Source organism: Heterodontus francisci, chromosome 16, assembly GCF_036365525.1.
Source record: "Heterodontus francisci isolate sHetFra1 chromosome 16, sHetFra1.hap1, whole genome shotgun sequence".
In the NCBI taxonomy this organism is placed as follows: Eukaryota; Metazoa; Chordata; class Chondrichthyes; order Heterodontiformes; family Heterodontidae; genus Heterodontus; species Heterodontus francisci.
The window spans coordinates 62,653,597-62,677,187 of NC_090386.1; the positions used below are offsets into that span (position 1 = coordinate 62,653,597).

The 23,591-nt window shown below is 41.8% G+C and overlaps 1 protein-coding gene across 2 annotated transcripts in view; it reads left to right on the forward strand.

The window, feature by feature from the left end:
• Nucleotides 1-23,591, forward strand: part of LOC137378141 (brefeldin A-inhibited guanine nucleotide-exchange protein 2-like) — a 155,070-nt gene that overhangs the window by 24,722 nt on the left and 106,757 nt on the right. For both annotated transcript variants that reach the window (XM_068048260.1, XM_068048261.1), the window contains exons 2-5: nt 2,314-2,344; nt 2,777-2,909; nt 8,101-8,244; nt 18,765-18,944. In XM_068048260.1, the coding sequence (XP_067904361.1) occupies nt 2,314-2,344; nt 2,777-2,909; nt 8,101-8,244; nt 18,765-18,944 (488 nt within the window). The remainder of the gene's footprint in view (nt 1-2,313; nt 2,345-2,776; nt 2,910-8,100; nt 8,245-18,764; nt 18,945-23,591) is intronic.

Below are 23,591 nucleotides of genomic sequence, written 5' to 3' on the forward strand. Positions count from 1 at the left end.
GGTACATGGATGATAATAGAATGAAGGGTAGGTAGTTAGTTTGTAGGTTAAAGGTTCGGCACAACATCGTGGGCCGAAGGGCCTGTACTGTTCTATGTTCTTTGGTGTCTAGTCCACCACCTGTGTAACCCAATTTAAAGTAATTGAAAATGACTTCAAAAAAAGCTAAACAATCCCACTGAGTTATTTCATTGCACACTAGTCAGTTTGTGTAAATGGATATTTTTTAGTGTTTAAAAGCTTTTAAAAGGTGCCAATTGATATCCTTGTGCATGAAATAAAACCTTAATTTTGAACCTTCTCAAAGGTCTGCACATCAGCATAATTTGTGGAAGCTTGCCTGGGTGATTAACTCGATTTCAGTGCGTGGCCAGTTCTGAGGTTGCGCCTGACTTCCAGCGTGATGTCTTTTTAAACTAACGCATAAGATTGTTGAAACTCTTTGCGCTGGACGTAATTTGCACTTGAAACTCCTCCACTTTGTAATGGTTTGGTTGATTTCAGGTGAATTGTACTGAAAAGCCCAGTGTAATCTTGAAGAAACTCCAGGCCATTGAGTTGAAGTGCAAACAAATGAGTGGGATTTAATTTATTTGGAGAAAAGCATTGGTGCTGACTGGTCTGTTTTGCTGTTGTACCACTATATGACACAAGTTTAAGTGCTCATATTTCTCGTATCAATTGTTCATTTAAGTATTGTTATCTATGTTTCATTACCCAACTAACTACTGAAATAGCTGTCTCTGCTTTCAGTGAGTTTTGTCCAATGCAATCAGATGCCAACAATTCTAACCTGGTGTTAACACTGAATTTTACTCTTGTGCTGTTCAGGCATGGTGTTAATGCTATACTGTCCAGGTTTCTCTTGAACAAACCAATGTGCTCTTAGTGCTCTGCTGAACCCTTCAGAGGCATGCTGCTACTCCTCCTGTAAATTCTCTCAATTGTTTGGGTTTGTACTCCTTAAATATCCAAGCTATGAAATGATCCTTACACAGGTATGCATGAGAGTTTTAGTATTTGTTTTTATACAGTAGATGGAATTTGTCTGGATTTTTGAATATTTTCCCTAATTGCTTTTTGCTGATGTCCCACCCCCTGCCGTCTCAATGCCAACTGATGTGATTTTCCGCCCCCCCCCCCCCCCACCCCCAAAATCTTATTTTTTGTGTCTCAAGGTTGATACGGATTTTGTGTGCTGATTTTTGTTGCACATAAAAGTTGCAATTTATCTCTCAATTTCTCTAATATATCTTCCAATGGGAAGTGACCATAATTATTGAGGTTCTTGTTTCTGTCTCTCTCTGGCCAGCATGGTGTCTTTCTGCCACTTTCCCAGTTATTCTGTTAAAATGTTAGGTCTGCCCATGCTGTCTTTCCCTGCTGAAAGAATGTGTGTTTCTGTCAGACAGGACCTGACTTGGCTGTTTGTTTGCTGTGATTTGAACAGACTGCACAGTCACTGTCTGTACAGATAATAGCTATTTGGTCATGCTACTGGAGGGCGACTGGGCCTATGCACTCTACCCCCGCAAGGAGTTAGTGTCTTGAGGGAAGAGAATTGGCAAGCAGAAACCAATCTGCATTTAAAAATGGCTTGGTGAACCATCGATTTAAGATTTGTTGTGTATTTTTTGGTTCCATCACAATCATCATGATGACAATGGGGAGTTTCAGTTCTTTTCTTCATTGGTGATGACTGGAGAATGTACTTTTCAAGGATGATGTAGTTTAAATTTTCAGCCTGTGCATCGTAAGTCCATCTAAAGAATTGAGCTAAGGAAAAATCCTGCCTTGTGGGTGATGTTCTGAACAATACATCTCCTAGTATAACTTCCTTGGCTGCTTCCCTCAAGTTCGTTCTCAATGGGATTACTTCAATTTTAGATAGTGACAGCATACAAAACATTAGAGATGGGTGATTTTAATTTTACTTGTTTATTTCCACCATTTATATTTTTGGACCCAAAATTTGTTAATTGTGTTACTAATCTGAACCTAATCCAAACTAAAGTGAAATAATTGTTCCAAATGGTCAGTGTGGCAGTGATAACTGGTCCAACTGAATGTGACCTAAAGGTCTGATTCCTTTGAGGTTGTAACATTTAGATAGCCATTGTGTCATTCAGAAGAAATTTGATGCCCAGTTGGATTTTATTTGAAAAGATGCCCCAGTTGAACATAGCCATTCCGCTGGTCATACTTATAGGAAGCTTTTATAGTACTACCAATTTAAATTTGTTGGAAGAACTGTTATTGAACAATATCATGCAGCACTAACTAAAAATAGTAACTGATTTTTTTATTCAACAGAAGAAATAAAAGCTGAAATTGAAAAACAAAGGTAAGACATACTTTTTTTTAAAATTTCTTAATGTTGAAATGTATCTAGTTTACTGTGTCAGTTATATGACTTTATAGGGCAATAAATGGCACTCATCATTCTAAAAAAATGCATCATTCATTGCCCTTTTTGTATGATTTCACTAGGGATAGACAAACACTTGAAAATATATACTTGATTATCTTTTTACCTCCGTGCAGGTATAAATTACAATGAAGTCTTTGGTATGGTAATAGCTAATAAGGAGAACATGAAGATTCTTGTGTGTAATTATGAATTTTACTAAGAAATTAGTTTTTGCTTGACTGACCAATGCATATCAATTCCCATTTAATTTATTTTTACTGTTTTGTGAAGTTGCTGGAAAATGGATCTGTTTACAGGTATTCTTGCTATTTTGACTCATTTTAAAAATTGTACTCTTTTCTGTAGAATTGGAGACAAAAATGTCTCTGCCACACCAAATGCAAACTTTATTGAGGCTGATAAGTACTTTCTTCCATTTGAGTTGGCCTGTCAATCAAAATCACCTCGCATTATCAGCACATCTTTGGACTGCTTGCAGGTGTGTAAAATTGCATGACTAAGTGTACTCCTTAATGTTAATACATATAAAATGTTGAGTTATCAGTGTCCTATTTTAAAATCAGACTTCTTTGTTCGTTCCCTTCCCCATTACTACTACTTGTATGCCATTTTTAGGTTTCCCTCCCAAAAAAGACCCACTTTGTTCCCTGCTGAAGAGTTTAAGGTGTGTAATCAGTCCACAATGTTCTGGCAATGATTTCTTAAAGCAACCACATGGAAGTTGCATAGGAGTAGTGCGGTCCTATTTCTCCACTTTTTTTGCAGGACCTGGAATTGCAAGAATCCTTCTCGAGGGTAATTAGAGATGGGCAATAAATGCTGGCCGAGCCAGCGACGCCCACATCCCATGAATGAATGAATAAATATAAAAAAGTATAATAAATTAATATGCATCTATCAAAAAGTTCTTCAAGTTGAATTCAGCTGTAGGTTAATATCAGTAAGAGGATTTGTTAGAAAAGAAATGCATCTTTTCAACCCTGAATCCAGATGTTTAATCTTGTTCCATTTGTGATCCTTAGAAAAATGTTTGAATCAGACCGAGGAATAGACAGGAAACTTCCTTAGACTACATTTTATTCATAGTTTTCAGTTGCATAGACATTCCACCTGCTCCTTTTGCATTCAGCTGTTGGGGGCGGGGGGAAATGTATGTCTTCGTGCACATATTAAGGTTCAACATTTTTATTGAACTCTTGGAGTTTGTAAAAAGTCTGAAATTCAACTCTGTTACTCTCCTTAATGAATGAGTATCTGTGCTTCTGCCCATTCAATAACGTTTCTCAAAATTGTAGAACTACTGAAAATTGTTCCATAGTGCTTGCGTAGAAGGTAATAATCTCTCATTCTACTTTTTTCTCACTGTTATGGAGCTATAACATACCAAGTTGAATATGTTTGAAGTGGTGTGCTTTCAAATGAAATAGAGATTTAAAACTCACTTGATCTATGCATTCCATATTGATTCTAAGTGTGAACTCTGTAACCTAATTTATTTATGGAAAACTGAATGCGGTTGATGTCTTCTAACATTGACTCCAGCTCCCCAGTGTATTACTAAAATGTTGACACTGCCAGCATCAAAGAATCTCAGTAAGACAGCCATACTTTAATGATTTGGTCTGCAAGCAAAATCATAAGATCGTTTTGGATAATTTTGGAAAGCTGAACAATCTCTGTAATCTCTTCTAGCCTTCTATGAATCCCTCCTCTCTTTCTCTTACGATTGATGGGTGCTCCTTCAGCTGCCCAGGCTCTGGAATTTCTTCCCTAGGCCCTTTCACGTATGTTGTTCTCTTTCAAGACTTTTCTTAAAACCCATCTCTTGAATCAAGCTTTCATTCACCTCCCAATATCTCTGTCTTTGGCTTGCTCCCCATTTCTTGGATTACTTCTCTGTGAAGTGCCTCTGGATGTTTTCTGCTTTAAAGGTGCTATATAATTGCAAACTACTGTTCTCTTAATGTTTTTCACTGTCTACCTTATTCTCCCTCTGACTTTCTTTTGCTTCTCATGTTTTCATGCACCGCAGCCTCACAGCTCCAGCGACCCGGGTTCAATTCTGGGTACTGCCTGTGTGGAGTTTGCAAGTTCTCCCTGTGTCTGCGTGGGTTTCCTCCGGGTGCTCCGGTTTCCTCCCACATGCCAAAGACTTGCAGGTTGATAGGTAAATTGGCCATTATAAATTGCCCCTGGTATAGGTAGGTGGTAGGGAAATATAGGGACAGGTTGGGATGTGGTAGGAATATAGAATTAGTGTAGGATTAGTATAAATGGGTGGTTGATGGTCGGCACAGACTCGGTGGGCCGAAGGGCCTGTTTCAGTGCTGTATCTCTAAACTAAAAAACTAAACTAAATATTGTCAGGGCCCATAGCTTTTGCAGTATCCAGTGCCTTCAGTTGCGGAGTGAATCGAATTGGCTGAAGTCTGGCATCTGTGATGCTGGGGACTTCAGGAGGAGGCCGAGATGGATCATCAACTCGGCACTTCTGGCTGAGGATTGTTGCAAATGCTTCAGTCTTTTCTTTCGCACTGATGTGCTGGCCTCCCCCATCATTGAGGATGGGGATATTTGTGGAGCTACCTCCTCCAGTTAGTTGTTTAATTGTCCACCACCATTCACGGCTGGATGTGGCAGGACTACATAGCTTAGATCTGATCCGTTGGTTATGGGATCGCTTAGCTCTGTCTGTCGCATGCTGCTTACGCAGTTTGGCACACAGATAGTCCTGTCATGTAGCTTCACCAGTTGACACCTCATTTTGAGGTATGCCTGGTGCTGCTCCTGGCATGCCCTCCTGCACTCTTCTTTGAACCAGGGTTGGTCTCCTGGCTTGATGGTAATGGTAGAGTGGGGGATATGCCGAGCCATGAGGTTACAGATTGTGGTCGAGTACAATTCTGCTGCTGCTGATGGCCCACAGCGCCTCATGGATGCCCAGTTTTGCATTGCTGGATCTGTTCGAAATCTATCCCATTTAGCACGGTGATAGTGCCGCACAACACGAAGGACGGTATCCTCAATCTGAAGGTGGGACTTCGTCTCCACAAGGACTGTGCAGTGGCCACTCCTACCAATACGGTCATGGACAGAAACATCTGTGGCAGGCAGATTGGTGAGGACGAGGTCGAGTATGTTTTTCCCTCTTGTTGGTTCCCCCACCACCTGCCACAGACCCAGTCTAGCAGCTATGTCCTTTAGGACTCGGCCAGCCCGGTCAGTAGTGGTGCTACCGAGCCACTCGGTGATGGACATTGAAGTCCCCCACCCGGAGTACATTTTTGCCCTTGCCACCCTCAGTGCTTCCCCCAAGTGGCGTTCAACATGGAGGAGTACTGAGTCACCAGCTGAGGGAGGGCGGTAGGTGGTTTGACCTGATTCCATGAGACCTCATGGGGTCTGGAGTCGATGTTGAGGACTCCCAGGGCAACTCCCTTCCTACTGTATACCACTGTGCCACCACCTCTGGTGAGTCTGTCCTGCCGGTGGAACAGGACATACTCGGGGATAGTGATTGCAGTGTCTGGGATATTGTCTGTAAGGTATGATTCTGTGAGTGCGACTACGTCCGGCTGTTGCTTGACTCATCTGTGGGACAGCTCTCCCAACTTCGGCAAAAGCCCCCAGATGTTAGTAAGGAGGACTTTGCAGGGTCGACAGGGCTGGGTTTGCCATAGTTGTTTCCGGTGCCTAGGTCGATGCCGGGTGGGCCGTCCGGTTTCATTCCTTTTTATTGACTTCGTAGCGGTTAGGTCCAACTGAGTGGCTTGCTAGGCCATTTCAGAGGGCATGTAAGAGTTAACCACATTGCTGTGGGTCTGGAGTCACATGTAGGCCAGACCAGGTAAGGAGATTAGTGAACCAGATGGGTTTTTACAACAATCGACAATGGTTTCATGGTCATCTTTGGACAAGTTTTTAATTCCAGATTTATTGAATTCAAATTCCACCTTCTGCTGTGGTGGGATTCGAACCCATGTCCCCAGAGAAATACCCTGGGTCTCTGGGTTACTAGTCCAGTGATAATACCACTACGCCATCGCCTACCCTTAGAATCAGGTATCTTTAGACAACAACAAATTAAATCTTAAAAACTATTAAGATAAACCTATGTCTAAAGACCTTATAACTTCTTATTTTGACCTAACTCTCCCATTCTCACACATACACTCAAAAATCAATGGTTAACTTTCTTTAATTATGTTCTGAAAATTAGCTGTTTCTTAACAAATAAATAACTGGCATATAAGTCTTTGTGGGTTATGTTCCTGATGGGTGAGGTATTCTAATGTAAAAATAATTAAATGCCACTCGAAGTCTCATGCGGATTTGATGAAATAGTCTCTTAGTAGATAGGCATTCAAAACACTTCGCTGTAGCAGGCCTGAAAAAGTTCTTTAAACGATGAGCACAGCACTGGGCCTGCTTGAATTTTTAAACCGACCGTGTCTCAGTCAAACATTTACTGCGAATTCCAGAAAATACAGTCGAGAGAGTCAATCTTGAAGCAAAGACTCTTGGACTGAAAGTAAAGAAAAGGAATTTTGCTACCTCCAGCAATACAAATGGTCTCTTCAAAAGGTTTTATCCTCCTTAGGCAATTAACTTGGCCTGTAGCTCATTGTAGAATTTCTGCTGAGAGAAATAGACAGCTGTTTCCTCCAGTAAGCACGCTTCGCTGGTGTCGCTCAAAACTGTTTTTTTCTTGTTTTTCCACACCGTTAAGATGAAATATTATACCATGTGACCTCTCTCTCCTGCCTATGTAACAAGTGCAGCTGGCACACTGTGTCTCAGAAATCCAAAAGCTTCTCTCTCTGTCTTAAAGGCACACTGTTTCAAACAGGGGAGAAAATTAATACAATTGCTTGACACCATGTGTTGGTCATATTTGGAATCAGCAACTGTAAGGGAATCAGCAACTATCAGCAACTCCGACATATAAAGGCTTGGATTGATCTGTTGTACTGTTCGGGGGGAGAGTATCTAGGCTGAAGGCTCATAACAGTGCATTGGTTTATTAATTTTTCTTTCCCTTACCTACATCATGCACTTACCTTTTCAGTTTACCCCCAATCCTCATACAGTACTTGATAATTGGTTAATTGGTTTATTTTTATAGCTTGGGATGACTTTTCAAAATGTCTTTAATACTTCCTTGTAATGGGATCAAATTCCTAAATTCTCAACAGTGTTAACCTTTAGTAGCGCAATTGAAATTGGGATCTGGAATATCACAAGTACAAACTTACGATTTACCATGCTGGCATAGGTGCATGAATGTAAAACATAAGGTGATATAAAATGCCAGTGGCATTGCTATGTTTCTTATTAAAGTAGTCAGTTGCACAGAAGTACCATTGGAAGCCATTACAGTGAACACCACTATCCATACATCCGCTTGTATACCAAACAGAAATATAGGCATAACGGTTAGAGGCCCAAGAGGACTTCGTACTGATTTAAATTTTCTTAGCTTGTATCTCAGCTTAACAGTTCAGAAAGATGCATTAGCATTTCAGCTGAAAATGATGGGACTAAAGTTGTTCTGGCAGGTTCTGTATGCCATTTTGTTGCCCTCTTTTGTATCCACTGTGTTCGGATATGGTGGAGCACAGTTGATCTCTGTTTACTGAAATGTGCACTCTTGTGATATCTTTTCGTAGAAGCTGATAGCATATGGACATATCACGGGTAATGCCCCTGACAACTCAACTGGAAAGAGATTGATTGATAGGATTATAGAAACCATTTGTGGATGTTTTCAAGGAACTCAAACAGATGAAGGAGTTCAGCTTCAGATAATTAAGGTATGTTTGATATTTCCACTGATTCTCTCATTTGTACAACACTGCACTTACAGATCATTTGGTGCTCAGCTCTGAAAAATCTGACTCAATTACTCCATGGAGAACCAATGTGGACTTGATGGGTCAAATGGCCTCCTTCTGTGCTGTAATTGATGCTAAAGCTCTATAATGCTTATCTTGTGATATTCAAACTTTTCATGGCAAACTCCACCACCAAACAGTTATCATTGTGTCTTGGTGTAGGTCGATATTGGTATCTTTTGAGTTTGGTACACCAGGATCAGTTCAAATGGGTTGAAACTGGAGCCCATCCACCCTCAACATTTGACCTTTGTCAGAAGATTATGGTTCAGGTCCCACTTCAGGACCTGAGCATGAAATCAAAGATGATGCTTATACATAATCTATTCTACTGGTGAAATACCGAGATACGATGTTAAACCAGAGATGCTGCCTGTTCAAGTGTCCCTGGAAGATCTCAAGGCAGTATTAGTGGAAAAGCAGAGGGTTAGTATGCAGGTGCAGCACGTAATTAGGAATGCTAATAGAATGTTATCGTTTGTCGCGAGGGGAATTGAATACAATGGTAGGGAGGTTATGCTTCAGCTATTACAGGGCATTGGTGAGACCACATTTTGAGTACTGTGTACAGTACTGGTCTCCTTATTTAAGGAAGAATGTAAATGCATTGGAGGCAGTATAGAGAAGGTTTACTAGACTAATACCAGGAATGGGTGGGCTGTCTTACAAGGAAAGATTGGACAGGTTAGGCTTGTGTCCTCTGGAATTTAGAAGAGTAAGAGGCAACTAGATTGGAACTTATAAGATCCTGAGGGGTCTTGACAGGGTGGATGTGGAAAGAATGTTTCCCCTTGGAGAATCTAGAACTTGGGGTCACTGTTTAAAAATAAGGGGTCGCCCATTTAAGACAGAGATGAGGAGAAATTTTTCTGTCAGAGGGTCGTGAGTCTTTGGAATTCTCTTCCTCAAAAGGCGGTGGAAGCAGTATCTTTGAATAATTTTAAGGCAGAGGTATATAGATTCTTGATAAGCAAGGGGGTGGAAGTTTATCAGGGGTAGGTGGAAATGAGGAGTAATCAGTTGTGCCATGAACTTCTTGAATGGCGGAGCAGGCTCGAAGGGCTGAGTGGCCTACTCCTGCTCCTAATTCGTATGTTTTCCTAGCCAGCATTCTATCCTCAATCAGTACCACTATTAACTAGTCATTCTTCTCATGGTTGTTTTTGTGACCTTGCTTTGTACAACTGTCCATGCTCACAGTGTCTACACTTTAAAATTAATTGGTTATAAAGTATTTTACGATATCTTGGGGCATTATATAAAAGCAAGTTCTTTCTCTTCCTGTATTTTCCCTTTTTATTTGACCTTTTTGTATTTTTATAGTAGCAAAGACGATTTTAAAATTATAGGTAGGTGAAGCCTCATTCCATCTGCTATTCGTATTGGCTTAATGAAATAGGTTGTTGAAAGTCTCCAGGCTTGAAAAAAGCAGCCACTGGGCCATGCTGTATCATATTACAGGTATTGGTAGCAAAATATTGGGCCTGAATTTTCTAGAAACGTCTGCCATAGTAATGCTGCATTAATTAATATGTAAAAGTTCCAATAATTAAGTTATGCCACTATCTACATAATGCCATAATTTGCTCGAGCACGCCCAATAGCAGAGAAAATTTTGTTCTTCCCGTTAAGCCCGCTATTGCAGTCAATGGACATTGCCAAGTTGCTGGATTTACGCTATTTGTGACTCCGCCACTTAAACTGAAAAATAATGGTGTGAGTGACATGGTATTGATGCAATTTATGGCCCTCACTTTACTCCGCCTAGAAGGCTAACGGTGGGACCATTAAAGCTGGAGAGCCACACCCCAGCAGTCTGGAAAATGTTTTGAGTTTTCTTTGTTCACATTGTCCAGTTTTGTCAGTATTTTCTTGCCAATTGGAGTTAAGTTGTCAACACCGCCACCTTTTTCTACATGTTGGGAAGGTTAAAAATTATAATGGCCTGAGAATTGAGTACTCCCATGTTCATGATTCAGGTTTTTGAACAAGGGTAATCGCCCACCCCCATTCCCAACCCTCCAGGCAGAGGTGGTCTAACTTAATCATGTCCAGGCTGTCAAAGAGGAGCATTATCTTTTGGCGGATGGGTTTCAGATGTCACAAATACCTGAAATGCTCCTGCATCATCCTAATTGCACGTCCAAATCCTTGCTGTTGTGCTCCCAGTCATCCTTACGCTGGACAGGACACGACCTTGCCTTACTGGACTGAGGTGCAACTTGCCCCATCCCAATGCTCCCTCTACCCCAACCAGGCAGACTCCGACCATGGGCAGTGTCTCTCCCAACCGATCAGCCCTTTTCCCACCCTGCATCTAGAAGCAGAAAGAGTTTTTCCGAATCCAGTCCATCGAAGCCCATGCATAATTTTTTTTTAAAATCCTCTCTCATCCCTCTTCATAGTCTTATCCTGGTATATATTGCTGCCCAGGAGACACATCAAGAGGCTGTGAATCTCACCAGCACCACCAACCTCTGCCTGCCTAAATGGTCAGCACGAGGGTGCCCTTGCAGCTGCAGGGCCCTGCCCTCATGGTGATTGAGCTCTTTTAGGATAAGAATTCTGCTTTCACTCTGTACACCCTCCTCTGTTATGTGCCAAATTCCCTGTGGGGCGGAAACGGAGAATAGTGTGGTGTTTTGTGATGTAAAGGCCTGCTCAGGTCTGCAAAAAAAAAAAAAACCCGATCCAAGCCTGACAGAACCACATCCGACCCGAGCCCGACCTGGCCCGAGCCCTTTTTTTTTTTCCTGAGCTCGACCCGACCATAAGTTAACTTACTTTCTGTTTTTTACTTTCTTGCTGATCTGCACAAGCTTAAAATAACTGTAACTAAGCCACCTTTCTAGTCCAAACATTAAATTAACAGTGGAGAAACTTATCTGTGATACCGAATGCCGGACCTGGAAGTGTGACCCGACCCGAACCTGACACATGTTGTCGGGTCCAGTTGGGTTCGGGTCGGATAGCAGGCCTTTATTGTGATAGGTACAAGTGTGTATATATGACGGGCTTCTTTTCAGGCATTGTAATGCTTTCTTCAGAGAATGAAGCTGTCAAATTCAACATCCTACTCTGAAAGGCTCTCTCCCATAGCAAAAGACTTGTGAATTGCTTGTTGCTGGGTTTTGCCTTGAGCAAACAAATTGATCTCGTCTTGAAGGCACCTTGCCTTCTCTGACATAACAAATGCTGAACTAGAATAACAACTCCTTTCCAACTCAAACTATTCTTTAAACAACAATTAAAGAGATTAACAATTTTTGACATTTGTTCCCATTGTGAGTTGTGATTTGAATCCTGCGGAATGGTTACCTTGTCTGCTGTAGTCAGGTCATTGTTTTTCTATTTGCATTTGTCTCCTGATTATGGAACAACTAGCATGGTGCTCAGCATTCCAATGACCTTGCTCCACATCACCATGCTGCCTTTTCGGGGAGCACCCACCCATTGCTGTCTTCACCAGCCGTGCTCGGTGATGCTTCATCTCAGCCAGGAGCAGTTCCTCGCTTCCAAAAATTTTGCTTTTTTTTCTGCTTTAAATCTTCCTGTGACCTATTGTTGGAAAAAGAGATGTGCAGACACTGAAGTTTACTTGTAACAACCTTTCAAAAAAAAAATTAAACTGTTAACGTCTAAAGTTGATTTAAGGTGATTTAAGAAGTTGCAGCTCATTTACCTCCCAGTGCGCTTGTGTTATGGCAGTATTCACAGAATGTTAGTCTGCATGTTAAGCTATTAATTGTACCACACTCAAGGTCCCAGATTAGTCATTGACCTCCCTGCACCGTAGAGGAATCAATGTTTCTTGCAAATTGCAAAATAAGTGTAGTGCAGTATGAATGGAGGGGGCCAATGCCCAATTATTGGTGCACACTGACAAACATACTGTTCCCCATTCAATTTGAAACCTCTGAGAGGAGGAGTATTTACAAATATTCATACACTGCCAGGTGTTAGCCAATCAGATACCACGTCTTGTAGTTATTAATCAGAAGCTCTAAATCCAGCAAACCATGCAATATAAGCACACAATGCTATGGCAACCTCACATTTCAGGAGTTGCATGTTCGGGGAGCACAGCTGACCAATGTCTCTTTCTCATGGTTCTCCATCTGTCAAAGTTGTATCAAACGACTGCGCAAACATTGAATAAGAATAAAACTGGAGGGACCAAGGCACCGGAAACTACAAAAGCACTCCTTGCCCTATTGACCCTGCATAGTCCTCCTCATTAACATTTGGAGATTTGTGCCAAAATTGAGAAAGCTGTTCCGCAGGCTAGCTGTCAGTCATACTCGTGTCCTGTCAGTCATACTCATGAAATCATGCCTTACAGCCAATATCCCTGACTCCTGCATCATCATCACTGGGTATGTCATGTCCCACCAGCAGGATAGACCCACCAGAGGTGGCGACACAGTGGTATACAGTCAGGAGGGAGTGGCACTGGGAGTCCTGTACATCGACTCCAAACCCCACGAAGCCTCATGGCATCAGATGAAACATGGGAAGGGACCTTCCTGCTGATTACCACTTACCGCCTAACTCAGCTGATGAATCAGTACTCCTCCTTATTGAAGACCACTTGGAAGCAGCACTGAGGGTAGCAAGGGCACAGACTGTACTCTGGGGGACTTCAATGTCAATCACCATAGGTGGCTTGGTAGCACCACTACTGACCAAGCTGGCCGAGTCCTAAAGGACATAGCTGCTGGACTGGGCCTGCGGCAGATAGTAAGAGAACCAACAAGAGGGAAGAACCTATTTGACCTTGACCCCTCCAATCTACCTGTCACAGCTGCACCTGCCCATGATGGTATTTGTAGGAGTGACCACCATGCAGTCCTTGTGGAGACAAAGTCTCGTCTTTGCATTGAGGACACACTCCATCGCATTGCGTGGCAATACCACTGTGCTAAATGGGATAGATTCAGGACAGATCTTGTTATAGTGATCTGCCTAAGGGCAAATCCTCTGCTCATTTCTCCATTCTTGCGCTTTCCTCTTCAGTTGCTCCTAGGAGCCTCCCATTTTCAATTTCAAGTTGTCTAACATCATTCTGTTTTCTCCCTCTTGGTCTACATCCCTCTAATTTTCCTTCAGTCAACTCCTTCAAGTTTTCATGCCTTAGAATGTGGCCAATCCAACCTTGTTGCATTTTCTTGATATTCGCCAACGATCTATCTGAGAACAGATCCAGAGCTCAAACTGGACATCCATGCGGTGCTGTGTGCCGTCAGCAGCAGATTTGTATTGAACTACTTGGACGAGCATATGCCTCACTCTACCGTTACCATCAAGCCAGGAGACCAACCCTGGCTCAAGGAGGTGTGTAGAAGAACATGCCAGGAGCAGCACCATGCATACCTAAAAATTAGGTGCCAACCTGGTGAAGCTGCAGCACAGGACTACATGCATGCTTAATAGTGGAAACAGCTTGTTACAGACAGCGCTAACCAATCCCACAACCAACGGATCAGATCAAAGCGGTGCAGTCTTGCCACATCCAGTTGTGAATGGTGGTGGACAGTTGAAAAAGTAGCCAGAGGAGAAGGCTTCAAAAACATCCCCATCCTCCGTGATAGGGGAGCCGAGCACATCAGTGCAATAGACGAGGCTGAATCATTTGTGATCATCTGAAGCAAGAAGTGTTCAGTGGATGATCCATTTCAGCCTTCTCTTGAGCTCCCCACCATCATAGATGCCAGCCTTCAGCCAATCCGATTCACTCCATGTGATATCAAGAAACGGCTGAAGGGACTGGATACAGCAAAGGCCATGACATCCCAGCTGTGGTCTTGACATGCTCCAGAACTAGCCGTGCCCTTGGTCAAGCTGTTCCAGTACAGCTAAAACACTGGCATCTACCCGACAGTGTGGAAAATTGCCCAGCTATGTCCTGTCCACAAAAAGCAGGGCAAGTATAACTGGCCAATTTCCACCCCGTTAGTCTACCCTCCATTGTCAACCAAGTGATGGAATGTGCAGTTGACAGTGCTATCAATCAGCACTTACTCAACAACAACTTGCTTACTGATGCTCCGTTCACGTTCCACCAGAGCCACTCTGCTCCAGACCTCATTACAGCCTTGGTCCAAACATGGATAAAAGAGCTGAATTCCAGAGATGAAGTGAGAGTGACTGCCCTTGACATCAAGGCAGCATTTGATTGAGTGTGGCATCAAGGAGGCCTAGCAAAATTGGGAACTGGGGGGAAACGCTCCAATGGCTGGAATCATGCCTAGCGCAAAGGTTGTGGCTGTTGGAGGCCAATCCTCTCAGCCTCAGAACATTTGCTGCAGGAGTGTCCTAGGCCCAACCATCTTCAACAACTTCATCAATGTTGACCTTCCCTCCAATTTAAGGTCAGAAGTGGGGATATTCGCTGCTGATTGCAGAGTGTTCAGTCCCATTCACAATTCCTCAGATACTGAAGCAGTCCCTGTCTACTTGCAGGAAGACCTGGACAACAGCATTTAGGTTTCGGCTGATGTGTGGCACAAATGTTACTTGCCACTTAAGTGCCAGGCAATGACAATCTTCAACAAAAGAGAATCTAACCAGCTCTCTGTGATAATGGCAATACCATTGTTGAATCCCCTACCATCAAGGGCTTACCATTGACCAGAAACTTAACTGGACTAGCCATATAGATACTGTGGCTACAAGAGCAGGTCAGAGGTTGGGAATTCTGTGGCAACTAACTCACTACCTGGCTCCCCAAAGCCTGTCCACAAGGTACAAGTCAGGAGTGTAATGGAATAATTGCCTGGATGAGCGCAGCTCCAACAACACTCAAGAAGTTCAACACTATCAAGACAAAGCAGCCCGCTTGATCAGCACCCCATCCTCCACTTTTAAACATTAATTCCCTCCACGACTGGAGCACAGTGGCTGCAGTGTGTACCATTTACAATATGCATTCCACCAACTCGCCATTGCTCCTTTGACAGCACCTTCCAAACCCACAACCTTACTACCTACCAGAATAAGGGCTGCAGATGCATGGAAACACCACCATCTGCAACTTCCCCTCCAAGTCACATACCATCCTGACTTGGAACTATTAACGCAATTCCGTCACGGTCAGTGGGTCAAAATCCTGGAACTCACTCCCTACTAGCACTATGGGGATATTTACACCACATGGACTGCAGCAGTTGAAGAATGTGGCTCACCCCCACCTGTTCAAGGGCAATTAGGGAGAGACAATAAATGCCGGCTTTGCCAGTGATAGAAACATAAAAACATAGAAAATAGGAGCACAGGAACAGGCTATTTGGCCCTTTGAGCCTGCTCCGCCATTCATTATGATCGTGGCTGATCATCCAACTCATTAACCTGTTCCTGCTTTCGCCCCATATCCTTTGATCCCTTTAAACCCAAGAGCTATATCTAACTCTTTCTTGAATATATTTAATGTTTTGGCCTCAACTGCTTTCTGTGGTAGTGAATTCCACAGGTTCGCCACTCTCTTTGCATCCCAAGAACAAAGAAAAAAGGGTGGACCTTCTCGTTATACACCCTATCGTATCACTATTACATGAGCGCTTCAGATGCAATTCCCTGCTGTTTCCCTGATTTTTTCAGTTTTATTAATTTATTTTTGTCTAAGCAGATTGTGCCCTTTGCTCAATTAACTTTCTCGTGTTTTTTTGCAATTGGTATCTGAAAGTACCAATTACCTTTTATCTTCGCTCTGTTCCGCGCTCTGTCGCGCGCTCTCATTACTATTCCTCCTTGGGAGTTTTTCCCAGGTCTGTTTTCATTGTTGTATTTTCCAGTTATGGCTTTTCTCATCCTGTAATTTTTCAGTGAGCTCACTTCATATTCCAATCATTTTTAATCTACATTACAATACATCTTTCAATATTAATTTCCCCACTGTGTAGAATTAAAAAAAAAAAAGACTGACCTACTTGAACCTAGCTTCGGCACCCTTACCTCAAAGACTTTTTTTTAAGGTTCATTGTCTTCTGTTCCCATAGAATTCACTGTCTTATCCACTTTTCTTGTAGGTCCATCTGCTCAAACATTACATCATTGCTTAATAGTTGATAAATATTGTGCCTTATAAACTATATTGTCACTCATCTTGAATAATGAGTTGAAATTTCACACAGCTACAATAGGTTCAGTTACTTAATTATATAAAAAAAATTTAATATATTAGTACTCAGTGATTATATCACTAATCAAAAGAGCTGCAGGTTCTCTGCTGCTGCCCTGACTTAACCCTTTCCATTTTAGGCCTATTATAATTTAAAATCCATTACGGCGACTGCAATCCCCTCTCAGCTAGCCTAATTTTAAAAAAAAGTATTGTAATTGCTGTCAGACAGTGAATTGCACTGTCAACCAATAAAGAGTTGAAGGCGGGGCAGGAAATGCAGCAATCTATTTTGCAGCAAGAAGTCTGTTTACTCAGCATATTCCGTCATCTCCATTCAGGCTGGGATTTGTGGTGTCACCATATGCAGCTTTAAAAATAAATGTGCTGTTGCTTCAGAAAATATGATCTATTAGCATACAACGGAAGTACTGTTGTGCTCATAAGTCAATAGTTGAAGAAAGTTTCAGAGATGTAATGATCTTGGATCCACCTGCTAGAGTCTGTAGATCCCAGTTTTCAAACAAGTGGTCATATTCCTTGTTTTAAAGATTCTTTTGCTTTTTGTTACCCGTGTTAATTATTGTCTACATTTTCTGACATAATTGAGCTGAATGAGGTCATTGAGGATTTATTGTACTTACAACAACTTAGATTTATATAGCACCTTTAACATATTAAAGCATCCCAAGGCACTTCATAGGAGTGTAATTATGCAAAATTTGACACCGAACCACTTGAGATATTAGGACATGCAGAGCTTGATCTAAGAGCTTGGCTTTAAGGAGAGTTTTGAAGGATGAAAGAGAAGTAGAGAAATAAAAAGCTTAGGAAGGGAATTTGAGGGGTTTGAGGCTAACGTACTAATGGCATGGCCGCCAATGATGAAGCAAAGAAAATTGGGGACGTGCAGGAAGCCAGAATTGGAGGAGCATAGCGATCTCAAAGGGTAGTAGGGCTGGAGGACGTTCCAGAAATGGGGAGAGCAAGGCCTTGGAGGGATTTGAAAGCAAGGATGAGAATTGAAAATTGAAGTGATGCTGGATTGGGAGCAGGTGTAAGCAAGTACGGGAGTGTGATGGGTGAACAGAACTTGGTGCGAGTTAGGATGCGGGCACTGAAGTTTTGATGATTTCAATTTTATGGAGTTTACTCCTCGTTTTTGAAGTGTGGTAGGCTGTTGAATCCTTTTTCTGAGATTCTGGAACCATTTTTTACTTGTTTCAAGCTGGAGCATGTTGCTGATCTCACTTGATTTGTAGTTTAGTGAGAAACTGTTGCAATGAATTTACAAGTTCTGCAAATTAAACAGCTGTTGTTGCAAGTGTATCCTCTCATAAAGAAAGTTTTGCATTTATGTAGCACTTTAATGTTTCCCTTCGCAATGCTTAAAGGCGCCGTACAAAGATTGAATGACTTGGAAGTACTGTTGCTCTTTCAGCCATTGTGGTAACAGTAGTGTGCTGAGCAGGGATCACAATCATGTTATAAAAGCAAAATAGTGCAGATGCTGGAAATCTGAAATAAAACCAAAAAGTGCTTGAAATACTCAGCAGTTCTGGCAGCATCTGTGGAGAGAGAAGCAAAGTTAACGTTTCAGGTCAGTGACCTTTCATCAGAACTTTGAATATTTCTAGCACTTTTTGGTTTTATTTCAGAATTGTGTTTGTGGTTGATGGAGGAATGTCAGACAGGGCACTGGCAGGGCGTTTCCTTTTCAAATAGTGCTGTGAAACCTTCAACATTCATGTTAACAGACAGACAAGATGTTATTTAAAACTTTTTGGAGTATGGTGCCTACAGCAGCACAGCACACCCTCTGTATTACTCTGAAATATCACCTTACATTATTTGCTCAAGTCATGGAGTGGGGCTTCAACAAATAACCCACTCATGGACAGAATGAGCAATTCAACCAAACTGATAGTCTTAATTCAGCCTTCAGTGTTAAACTTGTATTGCCAGTGTGCTATGCCATAAAGTGCATGACTGCACCCACTATGTATTTCTGACTTAACCCTTGACACTCTGCCCTAGTAGATGTCACTGTGCTTGGTTCAAGAATGGCAAGGCAGTTACCTGAGAACAGGTTGTCTAGCCATTCTTGATCCAGAAATGGTAAAGATGGGTGAGAGAATTGAAAAGAAAAGCATATTTTCTCCCCTAAAAATGGATTTTTAATTGTGCAGTGCATTGTGAAGTATACAATAGTCTGAAAATGATGAGAAACTCAAGGAAATGAAATTTAAAAATTAACCTGTGTGCTATTTCCATGAAGTAGACTTTTCTGCACTGTTCATTTTTTTGTTGCTCATTATTTTAGGCACTGCTCACTGCTGTGACTTCATCTCATATTGAAATCCATGAAGGAACGATCTTGCAGACTGTCCGGACGTGCTACAATATCTACCTGGCTAGTAAAAATCTGATCAATCAGACTACAGCAAAGGCTACCCTCACACAGATGCTCAATGTTATATTTACAAAGATGGAAAACCAAGTGGTATGTATTTAAAATAAAAATTCAGTGAGGGATATGAATTTTCTAAGCCTGGCAGCTTTGTTGCTGAAGGCGGCAAATAACTCTACAGAGCCGAAGGCCCTAGGTTTGACTCATGGTCTGTATTGAATTAGCTGATCTCAATGGATTAGCTGCATTGGCCTCACTGCTCTCGGTTAGGGAGGGGAAAGAGATCAAGCAGAGTTTCCTCCTGGATCAATGTGCAGTATATATTTTCTAGAAAGCCAGGTGGTGAAGGATAGAACTGGAGCCAATCTTTACACACTTGATAAGCTTTTGCTTACAGAGATGCATATTACGAGCATGTGCCTCCTAACCCAACAACCACAGTTTTAGTCTGTTCTTATTTATAGGAACACAGATGAATCCCCAGTTAATGCTCACCATCTGCATACAATTAATGTACAATTAACAGATTCCTTCCCCTTTTTTTCAATAAAAATTAGAGTTTATATATACAACCAAAATGTCAAAACAAATTAAATCAAAGGCCTCCATATTCTGTACGAAGCATTACATTGTGTGGTGCCCCTCCTCCAGGACCCCTAACAATTTCTTTGTGCATGCATTTCTTTTTGCAAAAATTCTGACAGTTCATAATTTGCATCCTCCCATTTGAGATTAGAAATTTCTTTACTGTCCAGCATTTGTTTCAAGCCAGCAAGGTTAATCCATAACTTTTTTTTTCTCTTTTACACTTTTCTACATAACATAACATTCAATGGGTATACCATCTTCAGTATGTCCACTGTAGAGCATCTCATTTAAAATTTTTGGCACATAGTATCCCATATCCACTGCTTACACAAGAGCCAATGTTTAGGGAGCCAGTGTACTTTTAACAACCGTTTTTAATTTTCTTAGCTTCCCAAGCTAAAGATAACATTTCCCATTCTCACCCAGAAGAAATATGAAACCAGCTGCACTAGAATACCCATCAGGAAGATTAACATGTGAAGCATCACTAAAAATGACTAGCTTCATGTTCTTTGGGCTACTTAAGGATGGGAACTTAAGTACTCATTTATTCAGATTTAACTTGATTAGTGTTTTATTTGCCCTTAAACATTCTGTATTTAGGGTATTTCATTGTCATATTTACCCAACATATGAAAACTAGCATGTGGTCTTGTCTGAGTGTACAACCAGTTCAACTGATCAATCAAGCTTCTCAATTGCTCTGTTGATTGTTTAGATACAACATCATTTTTCTGTGAGGACCTAGTAAGATTTAACAGGATGGGAGTAATACCTTCTAAATAGTATTGTTGATTTAAAGTTATTCCAGATCGACTTTGTTGAATATTTAAACCAATATATTTAAAAGCCCCATGAGCCTGACTCCCATTTTTAAAATTCTATTTTAATATTTTCTCATTTCTCAATTTCTCAAATTCCACAGTACCACTCCATAAGAAAACAACATGCATCATGAAGATGCCTGAAAGTTTTCCTTTGTGATGCCAATAAAACATTGCAGGATCTGCTTTTAGTTGAACACAATCTATTTTCAGCAAAGGAGATCTCACTGAAAATTACTAAACCCTGGAACCCTTCAGGCCATAAAAGCATTTGTTTAGTTTCTATAGCTTTCCTTCTGCATCTGCTGTCTCTTTGGTTTCAGAAACTCTTCATCAATGTGGCCAAAAGAACTTTTAAAAAAAAAAAAATCAAGATCACTTTTCCAGCTGTGGAAGAGTCCATTCGAGCAGCTCGATCACCCAGTCACTCTTCAAATCCTCAGGCAACTAGCCTTACTTTAGCCTTAGGCGTCCTATCTACAAGTACTTTTTCAGTACAAGTCCACTTATGCAACAAAGATGTTTGACCCTTATCTGGTACTTCAGAATAAACCCCAAACACACTCCAACCATCTAATTCCCTTTGTTTTGCCTCTCATTAGTTTATCTTCAAGCTTGTTGGCAGCCACCGAAACTACATGGTTGTGACGATTTCTGCTTCTAGTTCTGTTACCAGGCTGTTCTGTGGCCTTTGTTTAATTGTCTAATCTATTCAAGCTACGCCTCTATGTGCACTTTTATGTATGTCAGGACTACTACTGCAAGATCTCCTTGCACTATCCAAGCTTATTTCTCCAGTATGTGGTACCTATACTGTGCTTTTTTTGTTTCTGCTTTTTCATCCCAGTCTTTCAGTGTATGGACCCCTCTCTTGGCCATCTCTTGAACATTCAAGCAGTCTTTAAACTTTCCTGTCACTTGTCCTGCATGTCCCACAATTGCCACATCCCTCGAGTTACTGGACCCCTTTGGAATATATGTCACCCAGGTACCCACTCTGGGCAGTTGACCAGTGGATGTGATAGATTTGTCATGTGTGTCATTGCCTCTATCCAGCCCTTGATCTACTGCATATTGTTCCTCAGAAGTTTCATCACAAAACTCATAAGCATTTAAGGTACAGGGTGCTTTATTTATTTCTATCAGCTACACCTGCATCTATTAGCAGGATTTATAACCTTTGACAAGTAGGGTGAACAAATTGTATATCCAACATTTAGACAATTTGTTTGTTTTCCTCTCTCTGATTCTTATCATCTGATGCCACTTATATTTGTTGAACGCTTTGAGAAACATGAGCTTTTATTAAGGGAACAGTAATGTCCTGACTAAGTAAACTGCAGTTCAACTGACTGTTCAAAAATAATTATCTTATCATGCTCCATGCCAGGTTTTATTTCTGCTTTATTCAGAGAAGGTTCACTCAGCAGCATAGGTATTTTACTAGAGACTACAACAGTATTGTTGAAGTGGCTTACTCCAGCTATTTTACATGGAATTACAACACACTCTATGGTGGCCTCAATGTGTCATTGTCATACCTAAAGCAGGTATTACTTTAATATTCCTTAACCTTCATCGCTCCTCACTACTTAGTGAATCAAGGTAACATTTCAACCAGTCTGTTCCACACTGTGAAAGTGCAAGCACTATCTAGAACTGCACCTAGCCCGGGGATCCGTCCTGCAATTTACGGGTCCCCGGGCTTTAACTGTCCCAAGGCGGGACTGCTACTCACTTGAAGGAGGAAGTCCCGCCTCATTGAGCTGCTGGCCAATCATCGGGTCACCAGTTCTTAGTCCCAGCAGCTTCACTAGGACAGGTGGCCACTGCTGGGACTGCAGCCCAGCTGACCGAGGAGGATGGCCATGGATGCACCAGGGTGATCGGACATGCCCTGGTGAGGCAAGGGTGTTGGTTTGGGAGAAGGGGGGCGGTGGGGGGTGCATCTTGGGTCCCAGGGGTAGGTTGGGAGGCTGGGGCTTGGGCACAGGGTGCCTGATTGTCAGGGCACCCCCTGTGGGGTGTGAAAAGGCCGGCAGCTCTCACTGGGTGGCCTTTCATGTCTCCCCCCCCCCCCCCCCCCCCCCCCAACGTTAAGTGGCCACTTAAGGGTCTTGATTGGCCCGGGACAGGCGGTCCGTTCCCCGACCCTCCCTGACCTCTGTGAAGTCAGCAGGAGCGGGTTGGGAAGGCCACTCGGAGCCTTCCGCTCAATTTTATGCCAGCGTCCAGCTCTCTAAGGTGGCGTAAAAGTCTGGCCCATGACTAACAAATCACAGCACTAAAACTGCTTGTGACCAGTATAACTTGTTCAAATTCTTCATTATTTTCATCTTTTTCCTCAGAATGCTCCTTGTCATGTGTCATTTTGAAGACCATGCCTGTTCATTTTGGGCATTTCACTGCATAATGATACTTTGAGTCACACCTGAAGCACCTACTAACTGTTCTTTGGACATTTCTGGGATTCATTTGCCCATTCTTGTTGTCCCAACTCTGCCTGTCTTTAATCCTTCTGTTGTATTAATGCCTGTGTCCAATATCTGGGCTACTTCAACCTCTGACAATCATTGATCTCCTATTCTTTGTGTCACCATGGGATGTCTCGTTCGTTCTCTGAAGGCTGAAGGAAGTGACTTTCCCCAGGAATTTTTGTGAAGTAGCAGACTTCTGATCCAATAGGCTATCATCTGAGAATAGAACATTTATTGCACCCGGTTGCCTGTCCATATGAGACACCTTAGCATGATCTAGTAATTTAAACTGATCCAGGGATCCTGAATTTGAATTTTGGCAATCTTTTATACAATCCGTTTAAAACCCGTGATATATTCTTTCATGGAATCACTGTTTTCTGAAATCTGTCAAATTTTGACTGTACCTCGTAGGCATTTAACAAATGATCTTTTTTTGTAGATTTTATCCAGTGACTGATTAAGAAGTACAAACATTCATCACAATCCAATTGACAGGCATCCATCTCACAAAATACTTCTGGTTTTACTTCTTGTCGGAAGCAACAACACTACTAATTACGTACCTTATTTTCTCTTTAGTAGGGTCAAACCCTGTCCACATATCCACTTCATTCTTCCATTGGTCGTATGGTTCAGACTCTTAAGAATATCAGAGGATAATCATACCTCATAATTAACAATAACTTTCTGCCATTTTTCCACAATGGCCACTAGGATTTTACTTTTATGTTATTTATGTATTTTCCAACTTTCATCTTTAGTCAACCATTCTCTGCTACCATGTTCTGGTTCATAAAGTCAGGTGGTGAAGATGGAACTGGAGTCAATTATATAAGCATTTATTTACA